This window comes from Furipterus horrens, unplaced genomic scaffold (genome assembly GCF_987537825.1).
Source record: "Furipterus horrens unplaced genomic scaffold, mFurHor1.1.pri manual_scaffold_3, whole genome shotgun sequence".
NCBI lineage: Eukaryota > Metazoa > Chordata > Mammalia > Chiroptera > Furipteridae > Furipterus > Furipterus horrens.
In genome coordinates, this window is record NW_028327173.1 from 44,705,321 (window position 1) to 44,727,060 (window position 21,740).

The following is a 21,740-nucleotide window of genomic DNA, read 5'->3' on the forward strand; positions in this document are numbered from 1 at the left end:
GAGAACCGCTATTCTATTCCCTCTTAGTATTTAGTATTATAGGCCAATGTACAATATTCAATCATCTCTTCTACTCGGACCCTCAGAAACTCAATCTGCTCTCACGGACTCATTTGTTTTCCATGAATGAAGTTCCTAAATCTGCATATTATTTCCAGATCTCTCTCCAGTTCCTCTTCTTACATTGCCTACTTGCTGTTTCTCCTTTTGATATCCTATAGTCTCCTTGAATACAACATATCAAATAACAAATTCATCAATACCTTACTGCCTCTGCTGGTCTTTCCTCCCTTATTACGTTATTCCATTCTCCTTCTTACTTCATTGTGTCCATTAATGGCACTACTACCATGCTTCCCAGTCACCGAACCTTAACTCAGGACACACCTTTGGCTTTTCACTTAACTTTGTAGACCACCTCTCCTGTATCACAAGCCACTAAGTCCATTACAATTTTCTTTTGAAAAGTCTCTTAATCTGATAAACTTTCTTCCCATTTCTACTGCCAAAAATCTACCAAGACTGCCTTTAATCTGAGTCTTAAAATTACCTAAATAGTCTGCCTGGGCTCCTAATTTTATGTCTTTCTCCCTTCAATGTTCCTAAAACAAATTTGTAAGACTGTATACTACTCCAACCTGTGTCACTCAAACTTGTCTATTAGAGTATGACAAGGATAATGAAAACATATCCTTATAGATTCTGCAGTTATAGGATAAAATGGCTTGATTTAAGCCCCGATTTCTTTTAGAATCTTAATTAGGATTTTATCTTAAAATTGCATGTGAATTGTGTTTTCCACTCCACAAATCTATCTTCATATAAAAATAGTATTTCCTCCCCATATTGTCTAAAAAGTGATGTTCCTGGAAGCTGTGTCACATTTCCCCTGTGGACTTGCATATCCCATATAGCTGTGCCCTCAAAAGAACATGTACCCCAATTAAGAGCATAAGCCTACAGAAAGAATTTCAAATCTCTTCCAGGTACTCAAGGGTTTTTATAATCTGACCCCTAGTCACTTCTTTAACTATTTTTTGCCCAACACAATCCTGCAGCTCTAAATAAAAATCATCTCCTTTTAAACACCCTCTGTATACTTTCCTAATGCCATTCCATTTGTCCAGAATGCCTACCCAGATCTTTCTGCTTAGCTAGGTCCTATTAAGACTTGAAGGTACATATAATCTCACTTGGCTGCTTCCTCTGAAACCTTGAAGCATTGCTGTTTGTATCCCTCAACTGCCATTTAGCAAATGAAGAAAAGACAGAAAAGTAAGTCTGGCAAAATAATAATAAAAACTGTGAGGCAAAAGTAATAAAAACTCCAAGAGCAAAGACAGTCAATCTACTAGATCTTAATGAATTATAGTAGTTCCTGCCTTTTATCTGCAGTCTCATTTTCCATGGTTTCAGTTATCCATGCTCAACTGTGGTCCAAAAATATTAAATGAAAAACTTCAGAAATAAACAATTCACAGGTTTTAAATTGTGCATTGTCCTGAGTAACATGATGAAACCTCACATCGTTCCACTCCATCCTTCCTGAGATTGAATATCCCTTTGTCCATCCTCATCAAACTGTATATACTACACACCCATTAGTCACTTAGTAGCAGTCTAGGTGATCGGATCTGCTGTAGTAAATAGCAGCAGTACCCTTATTTTGCATAATAATGATCTCAAAGCACAAGAGTAGTGATGTGGGCAATTGGGATACACCAAAGAGAAGCCTTAAAGTGCTTCCTTTAAGTGCAAGGTGGACATTCTAGACTTAATGAGGAATGAAAAAATACATATTCTGAAGCTGCCAAATCTACAGTAAGAACAAATGTTTTCTCCATGTAATTGTGAAGAAAAAAGAAATTGTTGCTAGTTTTGCTCTCACATCTCAAACCGCCAAAGTTACAGCCCTAGTGCATGATAAATGCTTAGATAAAATGGAAAGTAGAAGACGACATCATCATGGCTTGATGATCCTCCTTCTGATGTACTGCCAGAAGGTCAATAACAGCCTAAAACTGTGTCACAATACCTACGTCACTCCCCTCACTTCACCTCATCACACGGGCGCTGTATCATCTCACATCATCACAAGAAGGGGGAGCACAGTACATTAAGATATTTTGAGACACAGAGAGAGCACATTCACATAACTTCTTTTACAGTATATGGTTATAATTGCTCTACTTTATTGTTGGTTATTGTTGTTAACCTCTTCCTGTACCTAATTTCAAACTTAAACTTTTTAATATGTATGTGTGTGTAGGAAAAAACATAGTATAATATAGCAAGTCCTCAAATAATATTGTTTCATTATAACATTGATGAAATGCTGTAGAAAATTAACTCTTGTTTCTATCTATTAGGCTATGATAAAATTGGTTTGCTGTATGTTATTTCACTTAAACTCGCAGAACCTATCCTATCAACAACATTAAGTGAGAACTTACCGTATAGGGTTTGAAACTACCAGGGGTTTCAGGCAACCTCTAGTGGTCTTGGAACATACCCCCTGCAAATACAGGGAGACTTCTGTATTGCAAACTTTCTATAACTAAAATTTATTCTGAACCAGAGTGAATTTTAATGAGAGCAAGTACACACGTTTCCTCTTTCAGAGTTACCTATTTTAGTATAATCCATTTACCCACTGTCTCTCATCCTAGAGTCAACATGTTTTTATGCCTGTATGTAACTCATGAAAATCAATTAACTCATTCATTAATCAAAAATGTATTTATTAACCTGACCCTGGCTGGTTTGGCTCAGTGGATTGAGCGTCGGCCTGCGAGCTAAGTGTCGCTGGTTCGATCTTCCAGTCAGGGCACATCAGAGAAGGAAAACTCTGACTCCAAAAAACCTCCGCTGCCTTGCGGCATACCTCTTCAGGGGAAAGGCTAAGGGAGTAAACCCCGACAGAAAATCCGGAGCCGGAGTCCCTAAGGCGGTTTGACGTTGTAGTCAACACTGGCAACTCCTGCGGCGCACCTGAACCCAAGCTGTATTGACTCCGTCTTTCCCTTGGACCCTTCAGCTGCGAAGAGAGGGGGGGTCTGCTGCATGGGCAACAGCAGACCCTCCATATCACCCTGCCCAGGCTCTGTAGCTTCAGCTTCACTGGAGAGGACACTCCAGCGTCATCGCAAGATGTCGATTCAACACGGGAGGAGACAGATACCGTGTCACTCCCGAGTCGGACTGCACAGCCATTCTCGGCGGTGCAGATAGACTCCTAAGAAGCTACACCATCGTCTCTCGAGACGGACGGCTGCCGACGATTTATTAACCTGTATTTGTGGGTATCTACTATTTGTCTCCTTTATGAAACCTAGTCTAAATATGTATTGTTACATATTCCACCTTCCACTACAGGATAATGAAATTTCTTTGTTTTTTTTTCCGTCACTAACAACCCCAAGCACTGAATTTATGCATGATCAACCAACACAGCAGTTTTCAAAATTGAAAAGTGAGCCAACAGTTAGTTGATCTTTTTATCAAAGTCCAAATTGTTCTCATGGAAAATCAAGTAGGTCAAAATTACTCAATTGGTGTGAAATGTGCAGTTCAAGGTCATGAAGGAAGGCTTAAAAGTCTCTCACATAAGCCTTTATAAAATGAGGTTTCAATGATCTTTTTAAAAATATAAAATCAAGGATTCCATCTCAAGCATAAAAACTAGTTTTATAAATTCATATGTTTGAGGAACAATCATAACATCTAACAAAATGGTTAGGTATGTTTGAAAAAGCAATAAGCTACAACCTTAAAGATGTAAGGCTATAACCATTTATCTTCAAATAAACAACGAAGCCTCAGTTTCCGCACTCCATATATGAGAATAATAATAACCTTGCCAAATCTACTTGATGAGGTTGTTGTAACCATCAAGTAAGATACTGTATTTGAATGTTTTTATGAACTATAAAGTTCTAAACAAACATATACTTGTAAAAACTGCATCTCTTTAAAAATATAATCTGTACAAAAATGCTCCCTAACTAAAATATTCTAATTCTCAGGGTAGGAGAACAAAAGTGCTCTCCTCACATTGTTGCTACTGCAGGGACTTGACTCCTTCCCTCAGGTTTGAGGTAACACTCCAACATGTTCAAAAGCAAGCCCCTAACTAAAAACTCCTGGTGGCTACCGTGAAATGTTAGGAAACAATTCTCAGCTCAAGAATTTTTATAGTTAAAATAAATTAGGACCAATTGGATAGAATAAAACCCAGAGTGGTATATCTAGGAAAACCAAAACAGCAGAGTATGTGCAAATAGCTCTAGACATTTATGAAAACTAAAAACAAATACAAAGAAAAATACTGTCTAACACAAGGGACTATAAACTTGAACAGAAAGAGCATAAGCACCCCTATGTTCATTGCAGCGTTGTTTACAATCGCCAGTATATGGACGCAGCCCAAGTGCCCATCAGTAGGTAAGCGGATAAAAACACTGTGGCGTACATTTACACAATGGGATACTACGTGGCTATAAAAAGAAAATCTTACCCTTTGCAATAGCATGGATGAACCTGAAGAACATTATACTACATGAAATAAGCCAGTCAGAGAAAAACAAGTACCATATGATTTCACTTACACATGGAATCTAATCAACAAAATAAACAAACAAAATAGAAACAGACTCATAGAAACAGAGAAGAGACTGACAGCTGTCAGAGGGGAGGAGGTTTGGGGAACTGGCTAAAAAAGGTGAAGAAATTAAACAACAACAAAAACAACTCATAGACCCACACAACAGTATGGTGATTACCAGAAGGAAAGGGTGTGGGGGAGGTAGAAGAAGGTAGAGGGAACAAATGGTGACGGAAGGAGACTTGACTTGGAGTAGTGAACATACACCACCATATACAGATGATGTATTATAGAGCTGTACACCTGAGGCTTATATAATTTTATTAACCAATGTCACACCAATATAATAAATTTTTTTTAAAAGAAAAAGTTTTCAAAAATCTCTGAGAGAAGAAAAATTATGTAAAATTGGGCATTTGGGGGGAATAGGGGAAAAACACTTATACTAGCATAATAACAAATTGTAAGTATTCCTGAAAATTTCTACTAAAGAAATATAAACTTCTAAAAATACATTTGGTTTACAACTTAAAAAATAAAGTTCTTTATCTTCTCTGAAATTTGTACTTCTTTAAATTTGGGGGGTTTTAAATTTAATGTTTATTATATTTTTTCCCCATTGATATTTAGTCCCATTATACCCCTAACCCCTCCCGTCAGCAATCACTACACTGCTGTCCGTGTCCATGAGTCCTTTTTCCTTTTTGCTCAATCCCTCCACCCCCTAACCACCTTGCCCATCCCCCTACTAGCTATCATCTGCTCTCCATCTATGAGTCTGTTCCCATTTTCCTTGTTCAGTGTGTTCATTAGATTTCACATATGAGTGAAATCATATGGTATGTCTTTCTCCGACTGGCTTATTTCACTTAGCATAATGTTCTCCAGGGCCATCTATACTGTTGCAAAGGGTAAAATTTACTTCTTTTTTACTGCTGAGTAGAATTCATTAATTAAATGTCCCAAAATTATTTTATCCACTCATCTATTGATGGACACTTGGGCTGCTTCCGTATCTTGGTGACTGTAAATAATGCTGCAATGAACATAGGGGTGCTTATGTTCTTTCGACTTAAATGTTTTGGGTTCCTTCGGATATATTCCCAGAAGTAGGATTGCTGGGTCAAAAGGCAGATCCATTTTTAATTTTTTGAAGTATCTCCATACTGCTTTCCACAGTGACTACACCAATCTGCATTCCCACCAACAGTGCACTATGGTTTCCCTTTCTCCACATCCTTGCCAGCACTTGTCGTTTGTTGATTTACTGATGCTAACCATTCTGACAGGTTGAGATGGTATCTCATTGTGGTTTTAATCTGCATCCCTCTGATGCACAGTGATGTTGAGCATCTTTTCATATGTCTATTGGCCACCTGTATGTCCTCTTTGGAGAAATGTCTATTCAATGCCTTTGCCCATTTTTTAACAGGGGCTGTTTGTTTTTCTGGCTTTGAATTTTTTAAGTTCTCTATAAATTTTGGATATTAACCCCTTATCAGATGTGTTAGTGAATATGTTTCATATTCTGTGGGTTGTCTTTTTATTTTGTTGATGATATCCTTTGCTGTGCAAAAGCTTTTTAGTTTGATGTAGTCCCATTTATTTTTTCTTTTGCTTCCCTTGCCTGGGGAGATATATCTGATAAAATATTGCTATGAGAAATGTCCAAGATTTTTCTGCCTATGTTTTCTTCCATGATTTTTATGGTTTTGAGTCTAATATTTAAGTCTTTGATTCATTTTGAACGTATTCTTGTGTGTGGTGTAAGAAGGTGGTCTAGTTTCATTTTTCTGTATGTATCTGTCCAATTTTCCCAACACTATTTAATGAACAGACTATCTTTAATGCATTGTAAAGTACTTATACTAGCATAATATCAATTTTTAAGTATTCCTGAAAATTTCTACTGAAGAAACATAAACCTCTAATAACACCTTTGGTTTATAACTGAAAAAAAAAAGGTTTTAATTTTCACTGAAATGTGTACTGCTTTAAATTTTGAATGTAGGAAGCTAATGATACTGGTATTAGCAATACATGAGACTTTGTCATTAATAAATATACATACGCATTTTTATATCAAACTACTGCATATATCTCAAAATATTGTTCATGCTTATCACTACTTAGAAAATATGGTAGTTTTTGGACCTGCAGCTAGATCTTGTTATTTAATTCATTAATAAAGAAACACATATCATAACTTTAATATTTTTATAACTATAATTCAATGTAACTTATTTCCTTTCTTATCCTACTTATTTTATTTTTGCATTTAAAAATACTATTCCAAAAAAGTAAATAACAGGATTCATTAGACTGCCAAAAGGTATAGGCACACAAAAATTAAGAACCTCAACTCTTAAGGGAGACCTACCATCATATAATGACCTAGTTTGAGAAACATGAATTACATGGCTCTTATGTCATAATATGAATAGTATACATTTTCTTTGATAGGCTAAGCTGTTCCTGGAAACAAAATTTTAGGGGAAAAACTGAATCAGAATATAAGCTTATTAAAGTACTCAAGAGAAAATTGATACAGGGTAAAATTATAAAGCAATCATAAAACATTTCAAATGTTATTGCGGCTAATTTTTTAAAGTCCTTATCTGTTAGAAATACATACTAAAGAATTAACAGGTGAAATGAAATGATGACTATGCTCTGTTTTAAAAAACTACAGAAAAAAGTGGGACAGGTAATAGGTGAAACAAGAATGACAGTGGAGATTAACTGTACAATGCTATTTACTTTTGTATATGTTTGTAATTTTCCATTATAAAAATTTCAAACTACTACTCAGATTAATTCACAGATAGTAATTTTATTAAGGATTATTAAGAGATGTATAGGTAATATACCTAACTGCTAATGAAAGTTCAGATCAAAATGAACTGCATCATTTCATTTTGTTTATCACACTGATTGTTACCAGTTCTGAACCACTGCATTCATTCTTATTTTCCTACTAACACCATATTTGCTAGATACATACAGTCCTTCTAAAAACTAGAAGAAAAACAAAAATACAAAATTCAGTAGGTGATTACAACTAAGGCTATTGTTGGGAAAGAGTCTAACTCTAACAATCTTGCCAAGAATAGCAGGTGCTCTGCGAGACCTATCACTTAAAAACTGGATGTTGATAAAACACACAAGCATTTGCTCAATTAGATGTACCTTGGTCCTGACAACTCAAACGCAAGAGTGGTGGTCAAGTACAAATTTGGAACTTGAGTAACACTACACACAATCTACTACCAAACCTCCAGATGATTTCAGATAGTCAATGAAAAATATTTTTTCCATTAGCGAAAAGAAGTGTATTTAATTATCTTAAGTAACATTTTTTTTTCTATGATACTCTGATAGCATAAGTATTTCCTCAACAAAGCAAGCATTTGATGTAAATAATCTCCACTTTTTTGGCACAATAAGAAATATGCCATTTATTTCCTAATTGCTAGAAATTACAATATATCTGTATATCCTCATTTACCCTTATAGAGGATTTGAAAAGATCAAGTCCCTCCTGGGTTAACCATATACAAGAATAAATCTAAAAAACCATGTGTCTGGGGAAACAAAAAGTTTATTTAAATGCAAAAAGCTCTCACTTTGGGTGTAGCTTAACACAAAAATATTTTTAAAAATCTTTAAGAAATCTCAATAATCTTCAAAAGCATATTTTAATGTAAAAAATGAGAAATTAAACTAAAAATATGTATTTTACATATATACCCTTTTAGACAGCTTTTTCTAAGTTGTCTGGTAATAATCATACAAGTTGGAAACAAAAGATACTAAGTGACAGGAAATCTGTCCCTTGCAGAACACACTTCTTTCTCCCATGGTCTCTCGCCTTAGTCAAATGCTGCTTCAGGCCTGTCCACTCATTCTCCCTCTACTCAGACAATAATTATTTAAATCTTTTTTACCCTACTAGATCCTTTAAAATATACTCAAGTTTTGTACTCAAAATAAATACCAGGTGCAAATACTTTCTTAAAACTTATTTTAAAGATGCTTAAATTTCGGTCTTTACAAATACAAATTTGAACCCTCTGGAATGTTAACTTTGTCATCTATAAAACAGGGATAATCATATTGGTTCTGTGCAGGCTGCTATGCAGAATTAATGAGAAAATGGCTGTATGTAGACTTTTAAAAGTTCTAGTATCAACTTTACTTTCTTTTTTTAACATTATTCACTAGGAAAATGCACACATAAAGATTTGTGTAATGACCACTAATGTGTAGAACCAGGAATTATGGCTGTGTACCCTAAAACATTCCTCAGAAGGTAAAGGAATTCAAAGTGAACTAGAAGAGTATTCTTGTGATCCATTATAACAATTCAATCAGAAAATATTTATGAAACTTTATGTAAATTTTTATGATATCTATATGCTAGCTGATATCTGTTGAGATAGTCATACATCATCATTTCTATCTATAATAGATTGTCTAGATATGCTAAAAGTTTTTAAAATAAACTATAAATTCCTAAAAATATCAGCTGTCCACAGGACTAAATATTTTTAACTAAATAGAATAAGCAACCTACATGATTTAGTTAAGGTCTCATGGGCATTGAAGGCCCAAGTGATAATACAATGCAGGCTACTACTGGCTTTGATAATCTCACCTTTTAAATAATTCTACCCAAAAAGCCCAGTACTATCATGGTTGCAAACCAATCTGTTTCAAGTTGTGTAATGCTTTGGTGAATGTAATCTAATAAAGCCAATGATAATAATAATGTCTGAGTTCTATTAGCATGTAATATGTTAGGTCTTTGTAAAAAGTTTTACATTTATTATACTATTTAATCCTCACAAATTTCTAAGTACAGGTACTTTTATTATCCCCATGTTAAAAGAAGGAAAACCAGTCAATTCTTAGTTTTAAATAATTCTGAAAAATAAAATACGGTTATGACTATTTCAAATAACACAAATTATTATTTCTTTATATAACCTAGATATTTTTTAAAGCCTACAGTCAACTTCATGATCATTGAATCTTTTTTTAAATCCTCACCAGAAAATATTTTCTTTGATTTTATAGTGAGGGAGGGAGGGAGTGAGAGACGGAAGGAAGGAGAGAGGGAGAGAGAGGGAGAGAAAAACACCAACCAGTTGCCTCCTACACGCACTCCAACCGGGGAATGAAACCACAACCTAGGTGTGTGCCCAGGCCAGGAATCTATCCCTCAGTTTATTCACTCTAAAATGAAGGTAACACCTACCTCAAGTTATGAGAATTAAATAACATAATGCATGTAAGATAATTAACATTATACTTGGCACACAGTAAAAGCTTAATATAGTATAACTATTAATAACTTCATGTGGTAAGAAATTAAATATGTAACAAAGCTACAAAGGATTTTTGAAGAGTTTCATTCTAGTTCTACTTTAGTATTAGAATATACAGTATCTTATTTTAAAATTCTCCTAAATTAAAATGTGTTACCTGTAAGTAGTGTTTGGAACATAGACATCCCTGGCAGGAAACTCCAAAATTTCTCTGGTAGGTCGAACTCTACTGTCAGGGTAAAGCTTCACTTGAAGAAGCTCTGGGGTTAGGCAATAATGAGGATTTTCAGGTGCCGGTGAAATGTCTATCTTTAGTTGAGCTGCATTTAAAACATATTATAAAAACAATGTAAACATAATAAATAAAAACTTTGTGTTAAAAATGTTTTTGGAAAAAATTTCAATCCTATTTTTGCAAGAAGTCTGGGAAGAAACCAAAATTACTATCATCTCAGAACTCAAAATTACTTCATTTTAGCAAGTCTCAAAGGTATCAATTACTGAGACAGACATAAGTACATATAAAATACTGAATGAATGAATGAATGAGAATGAAGAAGCAAAAAAAAAAAAAAGAGAAAGAGGGAGAGAAAACTTGCACAGAAAAAAGCCAACATTTCAAAGATTAAATATTTTATTTAAACTTGGTGAGCTTTAAAATAGTTTTTCCCTGGTCATAATATGAATCAATTTCTAAACTTCTATTTCATGTATTATTTGTTCCTCTAGAAAATAATTTTAAGCCACGATATTATTCATTGTTCTCATTTCAGTACTCAAATTATCAAAGGTGCTGAATCCTGCATCCAAACTGTTAGACCACCTGAGAGTAGAATGAGATAAAGAAGACTAACAACTCTTGAACACAGAAAGACATAAGGGTGAGATAAGATTAAAAAAATACATAATTACAAAAACACAATATATTTGTGATGATAACAGTTATAATCATTTCTACTCAAAATTTTAAAATACCTGTAATTGGTCTTAATCTCCGTAAAACAGAAGACGGTCTTCTCATATCAGCAAGAAATTTGTACAGATCTTCATCACTTAAGCGGTCTCCTTCCTGATTTTAAAAACAAAGGAAAATTATTTGATAAAATAAATAGAGTAATTAAAAATATTGCCCGTTAGTAATCCTGACATTCTTCCCTCAATTTAGTCAGCATGAGAAGTTAAATTACTATATTCATGATTAAAAACCAATATTCTGACTTACTTCCCTTTTTATACTTTCAAATTTTATTAAGAGTTATGATACAACTATCTGTTTTTAAATTTTATATATTTATTTATAACTCATGTCTATAAGGTATTGCAGGACACTGAAATATTGAAAATCAATACAAATTAGAGGTAGATGAAAGGATAAAAAAATAAGAATATAGACATAAAACAGACATATATGATAATCTTATAAATTTATTACACTTGAGTTTATATTTCTTTTCAACTGTATCTCACCAAATTTCTCAAATGCAAAATATATAGCACTGATTAAATTTGAAAAAGAAATAACAAAAACTACTCTTGAAGAAAAGTACAACTATCCTGATACTAAGGCCAGAAAGAAAAGACCTCAGTCATGGGAAAAGACAAACAAACAAAGCAAAACCATATTGAATTAATACCAAACTTCCAATTTAATGTAATTTTTTGCAATTAAAATAGGTAAGGCTTGATTTTATTCTTTTTTTAAAAATATTATTTATTTATTTATTTTCAGAGAAGGGGGAAGGAAGGGAGAAAAAGAGGGAGAGAACACCAATGTGTGGCCGCCTCCTGCATGCCCCCAACTGGGGACCCGGCCCATACCCCAGGCATGTGACCTGACTGGGAATCAAACCAGTGACCCTTTGGTTTGCAGGCCAGCACTCAATCCACTGAGCCAAACCAGCAAGGGCTGATTTTATTTTTTATTTAAGAGTTTGTGTTTAGATTTTATTGATACAAACCTCTTGCACTTGATATCTTAGTTTTTAATGCATAGTTCATATATTCCCTTTTATTTAGTAATAATTACATTTAAGGCTGCTTTATTACTGTGAGTTCACCCTGAGCAATATCATACTTGCTCACTACGGTATTCTGAACAGGGTGCAGAACTGATTATCTTTTCTCCCATTATCTAGAAAAGTGATTTTTAATTTCTAAGAGGTTGGAGATTTTTGTTAATACTTGTATAAATAATTTTTAGTTATATTGAGTTATGTTTAGCAAATTTGACTTTATGAAGACTTTTTCAGTAACCTAATATATAATTAATTATTGTAAATGTTCTAACAGTTGCTAAAACAGTATAATCTTTTCTTTTGAATACAGAATCAATATAGATCTTTAAATGGTCCTTATCTACAATACATTAAGATTATCTCTAGATTCAATTATTTCCGTCTACTTAACCTGTTAAGTTGATTATATCATTGACCTCCATTCTTTACTCTTGATCTGTTTCCATACCTTTTGTTAGGTGAGCATTAATTCCCTCCCCAGGCATGGCCATGTGACTTGCTTTGGCCAATAAACAAAGGTGGTGCAGAAACTTGAAAAACATTTGCACAAGTGAGCTTGCCCTCCCCCTTGAACTTCTGCCACCGCTACGAGGACATGACCAAGTTGGCCTACTAGATGATGAAAATACAAGTTGAGAAACATGGAAGAGGTCTGAGTCATTTCTGTCTTCCCAGCAGAAGTCAGGCTAGATCAGCTGACCCCAGTCAACCTCCAAACGTGTGAGCGAGTCTACTGACAACCCCTTCTCCACACTGCATGTTTACTGTTGTGTACTCCTGAAGCAATAGATAATTTACACATTTTAATAAATAGAACAAATTACCCTAAACACTAGTGTGAATTTGATATTTTTAAATCTCCATGTATTTCCAATAATTTTAGCTTGTCACATTTAAAAATCTATACAAAAACATTACTATACCCCAATCATGGATAGTAATTGCTCATCAATTAAAAAAAAACAAACCACTCTCTGTATCTCATTTGGAGAAACTTATGCCTTAAATTCTATTTATTAAAATTATAATCTCTTTTTACTTAATTTGCATTTTTCCTGACATATAATATTCTAGCTATTTAACAAATATTTATGAAAATTGTACATACTAATAGTTAAAAAAATTACAAAGCTCTAAAAAGTCAGGTGTTAATGCTTTCCATTTCTCCGTTGTTTCTAGCAATCTTTTTTTTTTTTTTTTAAAGTTTTCACAGTCACTTTGCATTAGTTTCCAGTTACCAGTCTCCAGTAAATGGTGAATGCTCAAAAAGTATTTGTTGGATGAACAGGTAAGTGGATAGATTGATGCTCAGTACATGGTGAATGCTCAAAAAATACATTTTGAATAAATAAGTGGGTATGGTGGATGGATGACTGGTTGATTTGAGCTTATAATAGCAGTTCAATGATAAAGCAGCTGAAGAAATGAAAAAGAGCTGTGGAAACAGTGCCAGAAGTGATGAAGCAGCTGAAGAAATAGAGAGAGAAATGTCAAAGCTGCAAGGTCGTGCCATTATCTTGGGTAAAGCTACAGCTCTGTTTTCATAGCTTTACTTGGCTATCATCTCATCCAATTAACACTGTGGCCTCCTCTAGATTCTTTCTTGTACTACAATCAATAATAAAAAGATCCTTCCACTTCAGACACTTCTTACCTGCTTTATTTTCCATTTAAGTCTCTGAGAACTGCTGCCTATGAATGCTATTGATATAAAACTGTGAAAGGAGCTTCAAGTAGATTGCTATTTGTCAATTCATAGCACATCCTGCCCTAAAACTTTGCCTTCTTAATTTATAAGGTGTCAGCAGAGAGGATTTCTTCTCTTTATTTAGAATAATATCTCAAAAGAAGAAATTTTGAGACAGCATTTAGCATTTTCCTTTTATCTGCTCTAAAACACATGCATGGTACTTCTCCAGTTTGTCACGCTAATCCAAATTTTCTTCCATTCTTATATGGTTCTGGTCACCTAGTTACTCAAGACAAAGACTTTCAAAATATTTGACCTTGGTTCACAGTATAAAATTTATTTTACATCAAAATACAGTATGCACATACACTCACAAAAAAATTAGAGGGAATAGAGCTCACTGAAGCACTATTATACTCGTATTTCTATCCTACTGGGTTTTTCTTAAGCTGGGTATTATACATTAATTTTCATACCATTAAAAGGTGATGACCAGCATTTGAAAAACACTGATTTGACTGATTTGAAGTGTAGCAAACATACTTGCAAAGAATAAAATACCTTTAAGAACTTCTCGGACTTATAAATTCACCTGTAAAAATAACCAGGGCATTCTAGCACAGAGATACACTACTATGACCCAAAAGTTCTATTCCATGTACCATGTATATGAAAGGTTAGGTTTAAAAAAAAATCCATAAACTATTAATGTTTAAGAAAAGTTAAAATATTATAATTAAGAAACAGAATATAGATGTTGAAGATTATTCTGATGCATTATTAATGCATTAAATGTTGATGTCAACATTTAAATATAATGTTAATACAACAGGTATATAACTTATTTTATTCTTAAAGTTTTTAAAATTTCTTGAAATCACAATTATTACATGTACATGTACTACATGTGCATATACAATCATGATTTTTCTGAAACCAAAAGAAATTTACAGACAAATTGGCCCATAGAATCCCTACATGACAGAACAATACCTGCTTAAAAAAATTTGTCACTGTGAGTGTAGCTGGTCGAAAGCTGGTCAAGTTACAAGCATCATCTCCACTTGTTGTCCTTTCAAGTGATCGTCTGCCAACAATACTAGAATTCCTCCTCTCTGACCAAGACCCTTTCCGTTCTACCAAGAAAAAAAAAAAAGATACTCATTTTACAATATTTAAAATATGTTTTAAAGCACTGAGGTTGTAAATTAACCACTTAACGTATTATCATAGAAGGATTTTACTTCTGGAGAGAGAGAGTAGTAAGGAAACTTTACACTTAAATCTTCTGATTCTCTTTTTAAAATTCTCCAATCTAAAAAAAGAGTTAACCACACAAAGGTTATGTGCATGACAAATGATGAGCTATAAAGAACAACTATAGAGAAATTATGTATTTACCAGGAAATACTAAACACAGTAAACATTTTAGTCACTATATATGGTCCCTCAGTCTTAGCACTTGAACTTGAAACAGAATTTTAAGATGACTTTCATTCATTCAAAGTTTTTGCAAGATTAACCCTACTATTCAAACCCAGCAGAACTCTGTTGAGGATCTACAAGGAAACATTAGACCTAAACAAAATTATAAAACAAACTAGACCTAAAAGACATCTATAATATAGTCCACTAAGCAAAAGGTAGAATACACACTCTTCTCAAGCACACGTACGACATTCTCCAAGACAGATGATATACAGGCGTACCTCATTTTATTGCACTTTGCTTTACTGTGGTATGCAGATACTGCATTTTTCACATATGAAGATCTGTGGCAACCCTGCATTGAGCAAGTCTGTTGGCATCATTTTTTCAATAGCATTTGCTCAATTCGTCTCTGTGCCACATTTTGATAATTCTTGCAATACTTCAACCTTTTTCATTGTTACTGAATTTGTTATGGTGATCTGTGATCAGTGATCTCTGATGTTACTACTGTGTTTTGGGGCACCACAAAATATGCCCATATAAGACGGCAAACTTAGTAATGTTGTGTGTGTTCGGATTGCTCCAGGGATGGGTCGTTTCCCTATCTCTCTGTCTCTTTGGGCCTCCTACACTGAATAATACTGAAATTGGCCAAATAATAACCCTACAATGGTCTCTAAATGTTGAAGTGAAAGGAAGAGTCACAGGTCTCTCACTTTAAATCAAAAGTGAGAAATAATTAAGCTTAGTAAGATGGAAATAAGAAGAGGACTAGAATTAGAAGTGGAACCTGAAAAAGCGACTGAATTGCTACAATCTCATGATAAAACTTTAATAGATAAGCAGCTGCTTCTTATAGATGAGTAAAGAGTGATTTCTTGAGATGGAATCTACTCTTGATGAAGATGCTGTGAGGACTGTTGACATGACTACAAAGGATTTGGAATATTAGATAAACTTAGATAAATAAAGCAGCAGCAAGGTTTGAGAGAAGTGACTCCGATTTTGGAAGAAATTCTACTGTAGGTAAAACGCTATCAAACAGCCTCACATTTTATAAAGAAATCATTTGTAAAAGGAAAGCTCAATTGATGCTGCAAACTTCATTGCTATCATATTTTTAGAAGTTGCCACAGACACCCCAACCTTCAGCAACCATCACTCTGACCAGTCAGCAGCCATCAACACCAAGGCAAAACTCTTGACCAGCAAAAAGATCACAATGCACTGAAGGCTCATATGCTGATTAGCATTTTTTAGCAAGAAAGTACTTTTAATTAAGTTATGTAAATTGTTTTTTTAGACATAACGCTATTTCACACTTAAAAGACTACGATATAGTGTAAACATAACTTTTATATGCATAGGAAACCAAATAATTTGTGATTTGCATTTTTTGAGATATTTGCTTTATTGCAGTAGTATGGAATGGAACCTAAAATATCTCCAAGGTATGCCTATACTAGCCATAAAGCAAAAGACAATAAATTCAAAAGGACTCAGATCATATAAAATATGTTCTTAAAGAACAGCAGAAATAAACTATAAATCAATAACACAAAACAATTTGGGAAATTCATAAACCTGTAGAATTTAAACAGCATACTCTTGAATAACTAATGGGTCTAAGAGGAAAAATCAAGGGAAATTAGAAAATACTTAAGATTTATGAAAATAAAAACAAAACATCACAAAATGTATAGAATATCATTAAAGCAATGCTCAGGGGAAATTAATACTTATAAACGTCTCTTTTTAAAAAAAAATGATCACAAATCAGTAACTTAACTTTATATCTTAAAAAAGTAAAAAAAGCAAACTAAACTCAAAAGCAAGCATTAGAAAAGATATAAAAAAGACGGAAATAAATAAAATAAAAACTAGAAAAACTATAGAAAAAGAAATCAATAAAATAACAATCTGGTTTCTTCAAAAAGATTGTTTTTAAAACTTTTGCTAAACTGATGAAGAAAAAAATAGAAAAGATTCAAATTACTAAAATCAGGAATGAAAGAGGGACACCACTACAAACCTTAAAGAGAAAAAGAAATTTCAATACTATGAATACTTGTAGGTTAACAGTTAGGTAACGATTAGCTAACTTAGATGAAATGAACCAATTTCTAGAAAGAGACATAGTACTGCAAATGACTCAAGATGAAAGAGAAAATATGAATAGAGCTAAACCAAGAGATCTAATTGTAATAAAAAAATTTACCATAAAGAAAAGCCAAGATAGCTTCACTAGTGAATTCTTCTAAATTTTCAAAACAGAATTAATGCCAAGCCTTAACCAACTCTTCCAAAAAATAAAAGAAGGCACAATTCACAACTCATTCTATGAGGTCAGTACAGTAGTCCCTCTTTATATCACGGTTCACTTATCGCGGCCTCACTGTATCGCGGGGATTTTTTTAAAAATTATATTTAATTATTTATCACGAATTTTTCGCTATATCGTGGGATTTTGTGGTACTACATACGTATGTTGTTAAAGTTACATAGGTTTAAGAGTGTAGAATATGTTTAAGAACATAAGTAGTGTTTATAAAAGTGTGGAAAAGGTTAATAAGGGAGCGGGAAAGGTTAATAAGGACTGGGAACGATTTATAAGTGTGTGGGAAGGGTTTATAAAGCCTTAATAAATATATAAAAGCTAAAATAAATGTAAGGTTCCTACTTCGCGGATTTTCACCTATAGCGGGGGGGGGGGGGGGGGGTCTAGACTGTAATACCCGCGGTAAGTGAGGGAATACTGTATTACCCTGACACCAAAACCAGAGACATCACAAGGACGATGTCTTATTAATAAAGTGTCTAAACATTGAATTATACACTTTAAAAAGGTGAACTCTATGCTATATGAATTACATCTCAATAAAGTGGTTGAAGTTTTTAAAAAGACAAAAAAAGAAAACCTTTTTTATGCCTCATCACATTATGAAGCCTACAAATCAAGCTAAGAATAAAGAAAAATTATACATTTAGAAATATTTTTTATAAAACTCTTACCTCCAGTGTTTATTTCTACCTCTGTAGAATCTCTTTCCAAACTCCCAGCACTGCTAACAATATTCATTAAATGGATAGCAGTCCAAGCAAAAGGCATGCGATATTTCCCAAGTCTTTGGCAAAACTGTTCAGCTTGACTTTTCAGCTTCTCCAATTTTTCCTTATTCTGCAAAACAAAACTTTATACATTATATGATTATGCTCAAAAGAAATGAATTAAAGGCAATTTTATAATAAATAAAAGAGATTAAGAATCCTCAATTCTTGCCATGACTGGTGTGGCTCAGCTAGTTTGGCCTTGTCCCACAAAGCAAAAGTCTGCCAGTTGGATTCCCAGTAAAGGCACATGCCTGGGTTGTGAGTTCAGTCGATGTTTCTAACATTGATGTTTCTCTCCCCTCTCTTTGTGCTTCCCTTCCCCTCTCTCTAAAAATAAATAAAAAGAATTCTCAATTCTCAACAAAGAAGGAAATACAATGTTTGCCTTCTGGAGATCAATTAAGTGTATTATCTTAACCACTGAACAATCTCAATCTGTTCTACAAATATATGTACAGAGTAAGTCTTTGAAATTTTTGTTTGAAATTACTTCATCTTTGGAGAAAAGAAAGGAGAGCAAGTATGAAACATGTTGATGTATTTTAAGCACCATTTTATGAAAGGAAACATAACCACGTTCTAGTCAGCAACTACTACAAACTACAAAATATTCAAGGGCTGTGACTTGTTAATTTTAAATATTCTAAAAAAGATGGCAGCGGTTGAGCCAATCTGAAATATTCCCTAATGTACACCAACCATGAGGTGAGGGTGAGAGTGGGAGGCACAAATAGGTCAATAATAAGCTTAAAAGTGGTCATAAAAGAAGCAAAGAGCTCTGGCTGGGTGACTCAGTTGGTTGTTGTCCCATACACCAAAAGGCTGCAGGTTTAATCCCCAATCAGGGCACATACCTAGGTTGCGGGTTTGATCCCCAGTTGCCTGTACAGAAGGCAACCAATAGATGTTTCTCTCTCACACTGATCTCTCTCTCTCTCTCCCTCTCCCTCTCCTACCCCCATCTTTCTGTCCCTCCTTCCCTCCTTCTCTCCATCTCTCTCTCTCTCCTTTCTTCCCTCTCCAAAATCACTGGAAATAGCCCCAGGTGAGAATTTAAAAAAAATAAAATAAAAATAAAAAGCAAGGAAAAAAAGGTATTATAAAAGGACTAAATCCTGGAAAAAGACTCAAGGTCCAAACAGTATATGCCTATCTGGAAGACATCCTGAGGCTGACAACTCTCAGGTTATTCCTGAAACAAACACTAAGTTGGCCTGCAATACCCAACCAATGGTCCAAGAGTGAAAACCTACAGCAAATACCTCTCATATTCTTTCCACATACTATGTTTGTTGGTGAGGTATGCTCCTAAAACAGTGTCCTACCTTAAGATCAGGGCTGGGAAAGATGGAAGGATAACTAAATGGCAGCACTTTTATTGCTATACCTATTATACCTTAAAAATAGGTTCTTGCTTTAAAAGCCTACATATCAAGTGTACTTAATTCTATCAGCTTACGTAAATAGGTAAGAGAAGTGTGGAATAAGCTGCTATTATATCTATGAACTCCATAAAACAAAGCATATTTAATTTGTAAAATGACAATCTGGGAACGCCAGAATACTTTAACCCTGCTTTCAACCAGACAGCGAGGGATCAGAGAAGATTTATCATGTGCTCAGATCTACCTATAACAGCAGATAAGGTAAACAAAGTTCTTGTTCTGAATCTCAGAAAAATAGAAAACAAAACATTTTCTGGCTTGGTAAGTATTCCTCAAGCATACCTCCCCTGGATGTTTTAAGTATTAAATCATGTGTTCAAAAATCCAAGATCACTTGTTATTCCTTCAGCTAACTCAGGGTATCTGGAATTTGGTACCTACTGTTGCCAATTATTTTTGCTTTAGAAATTTATCCAAATTGTAGAAATTAGTCACTCGATGGCAAAACAGGTTATATTTTCTATTTTTAGCATGTTCTTTTTTAAATTGTATATTTTTCCATTACCATTTATCCCTCCTTTACCCTCTTCCACCTCCACCTACCCCACAGTTAGGCATTAGCCTAGAATATTTCTGTTTTCCTAGTAAAAGTTTCATCAACATCACTATTCTGTAAATATAAGAAAATTGTATTTAGGAATTAAACTGAATTAACTTAGTTCTCTAAAAGAAAAATACTTTAAAGAACCAATTCGTGTTTTGTGAGGGACATTTTAAAGACCAGCATAGCACGTGACACAAGCTAGATGGCAAAGCAGTAAGAAATAATGAAATTAAGTAGGTCAACAGAAAAAAATGAATTCGTTGAATTCTTTAATATGCTTTATATAGTAGACCCCTATATTATAATTTGGAAGATTAGAGGTTATTTAGTGTTGTGTTTGGGGATTTGAGGGGAATGGTAGTGACTAGCAATGATACAAAAGTGGGGGAAACAAGAAGCATTACATTCTATACCTTGGTGGCATCAGCTTCTTTGAAGATCATATATGGTTCTGCACACTCCCCAATGTCTCCTTGCTGTAGGACTTTTTCTAGCTGTCAAAGAGAAAATTAAAGATTAAACTTTTTTAAAAAAGCTATCACCATGGAATATATGGATGGTTCAACATAAAAAAAGTTAATCAATATAATAAAACATATTAACAGAATGAGAGAAAAAGCACAGGATCACCTCAATTAATACAGGAAAAGCACTGGACTAAATTCAATAACCTTTCATGAAAGAAATATTCAACAAACTAGGAACTGATGAAAGCTACCTCAACATAATTAAGGCCATATATGCAAACCCACAGATAACATCATATTCAGTGGTAAAAGACTGAAAGCTCTTCCTCTAAGATAAAGATGCTCACTTTTGCCAATTCTAGTCCACTTAGTAACTGGAAATCTGAGTCAGAGCATTTAAGTAAGAAAAAGAAATAAAACACATTCAAACTGAAAAGAAAAAAGTAAAATTAACTGTGTGCAGACAACATAATCTTTTATACAAAAAGCCCTAATATTCCACACACGCACACACACACAAGTAAAAGACCACTTGAACTAATACGTGAATTCAGCAAAGCATCAGAACACAAAACATGCAAAAATCAGTTGCTTTTCTATATACTAACAATGAGCGATTTGAAAAGGAAATCAAGAAAATGCCATCTACTATACTATCAAAAAGAACAAAACATTGAGGAACTAACCAAGAAGGTGAAAGATTTGTACTTTGAAAACTAAAATGGTGATAAAAAATATTACAGAAAACACAAATAAATGGCAAGACATCCTATATTCATGAACTGGAAGACTTAATATAGTTAAGATGTCAGTACTACACAAAGCAACCTATAGATTTAATCAAAATCCCAATAATGACGTTTTTTATTTGCAGAAATAGAAAAATACATCACAAAATTCATCTAAAATATCACAGGACATTTACTAGTCAAAACAAACTTAAAAAAATAAAAAACAAAGCTGGAAGATGGAAGTCTCATACTTCTTGATTGCAAAACTTAATACAGCCCTGGCTGGTGTAGCTCAGTTGGTTGGAGCGTTATCCTGTGAACCAAAAGACTGCAGGTTCGATCCCCAGTCAGGGCACATACAGGTTGCAGGTTC

The 21,740-nt window shown here is 33.9% G+C and overlaps 1 protein-coding gene across 1 annotated transcript in view; it reads right to left on the reverse strand.

Annotated features, from left to right (window-relative positions):
* DOCK7 (dedicator of cytokinesis 7) overlaps positions 1 to 21,740 on the reverse strand; it is a 192,186-nt gene that overhangs the window by 115,092 nt on the left and 55,354 nt on the right. Inside the window, exons 10-14 of the mRNA XM_090269555.1 lie at positions 20,583 to 20,663; positions 18,082 to 18,247; positions 14,632 to 14,774; positions 10,909 to 11,002; positions 10,091 to 10,253 (exon numbers count right to left, since the gene is read on the reverse strand). Coding sequence (XP_090125681.1) covers positions 10,091 to 10,253; positions 10,909 to 11,002; positions 14,632 to 14,774; positions 18,082 to 18,247; positions 20,583 to 20,663 — 647 coding nt within the window. The remainder of the gene's footprint in view (positions 1 to 10,090; positions 10,254 to 10,908; positions 11,003 to 14,631; positions 14,775 to 18,081; positions 18,248 to 20,582; positions 20,664 to 21,740) is intronic.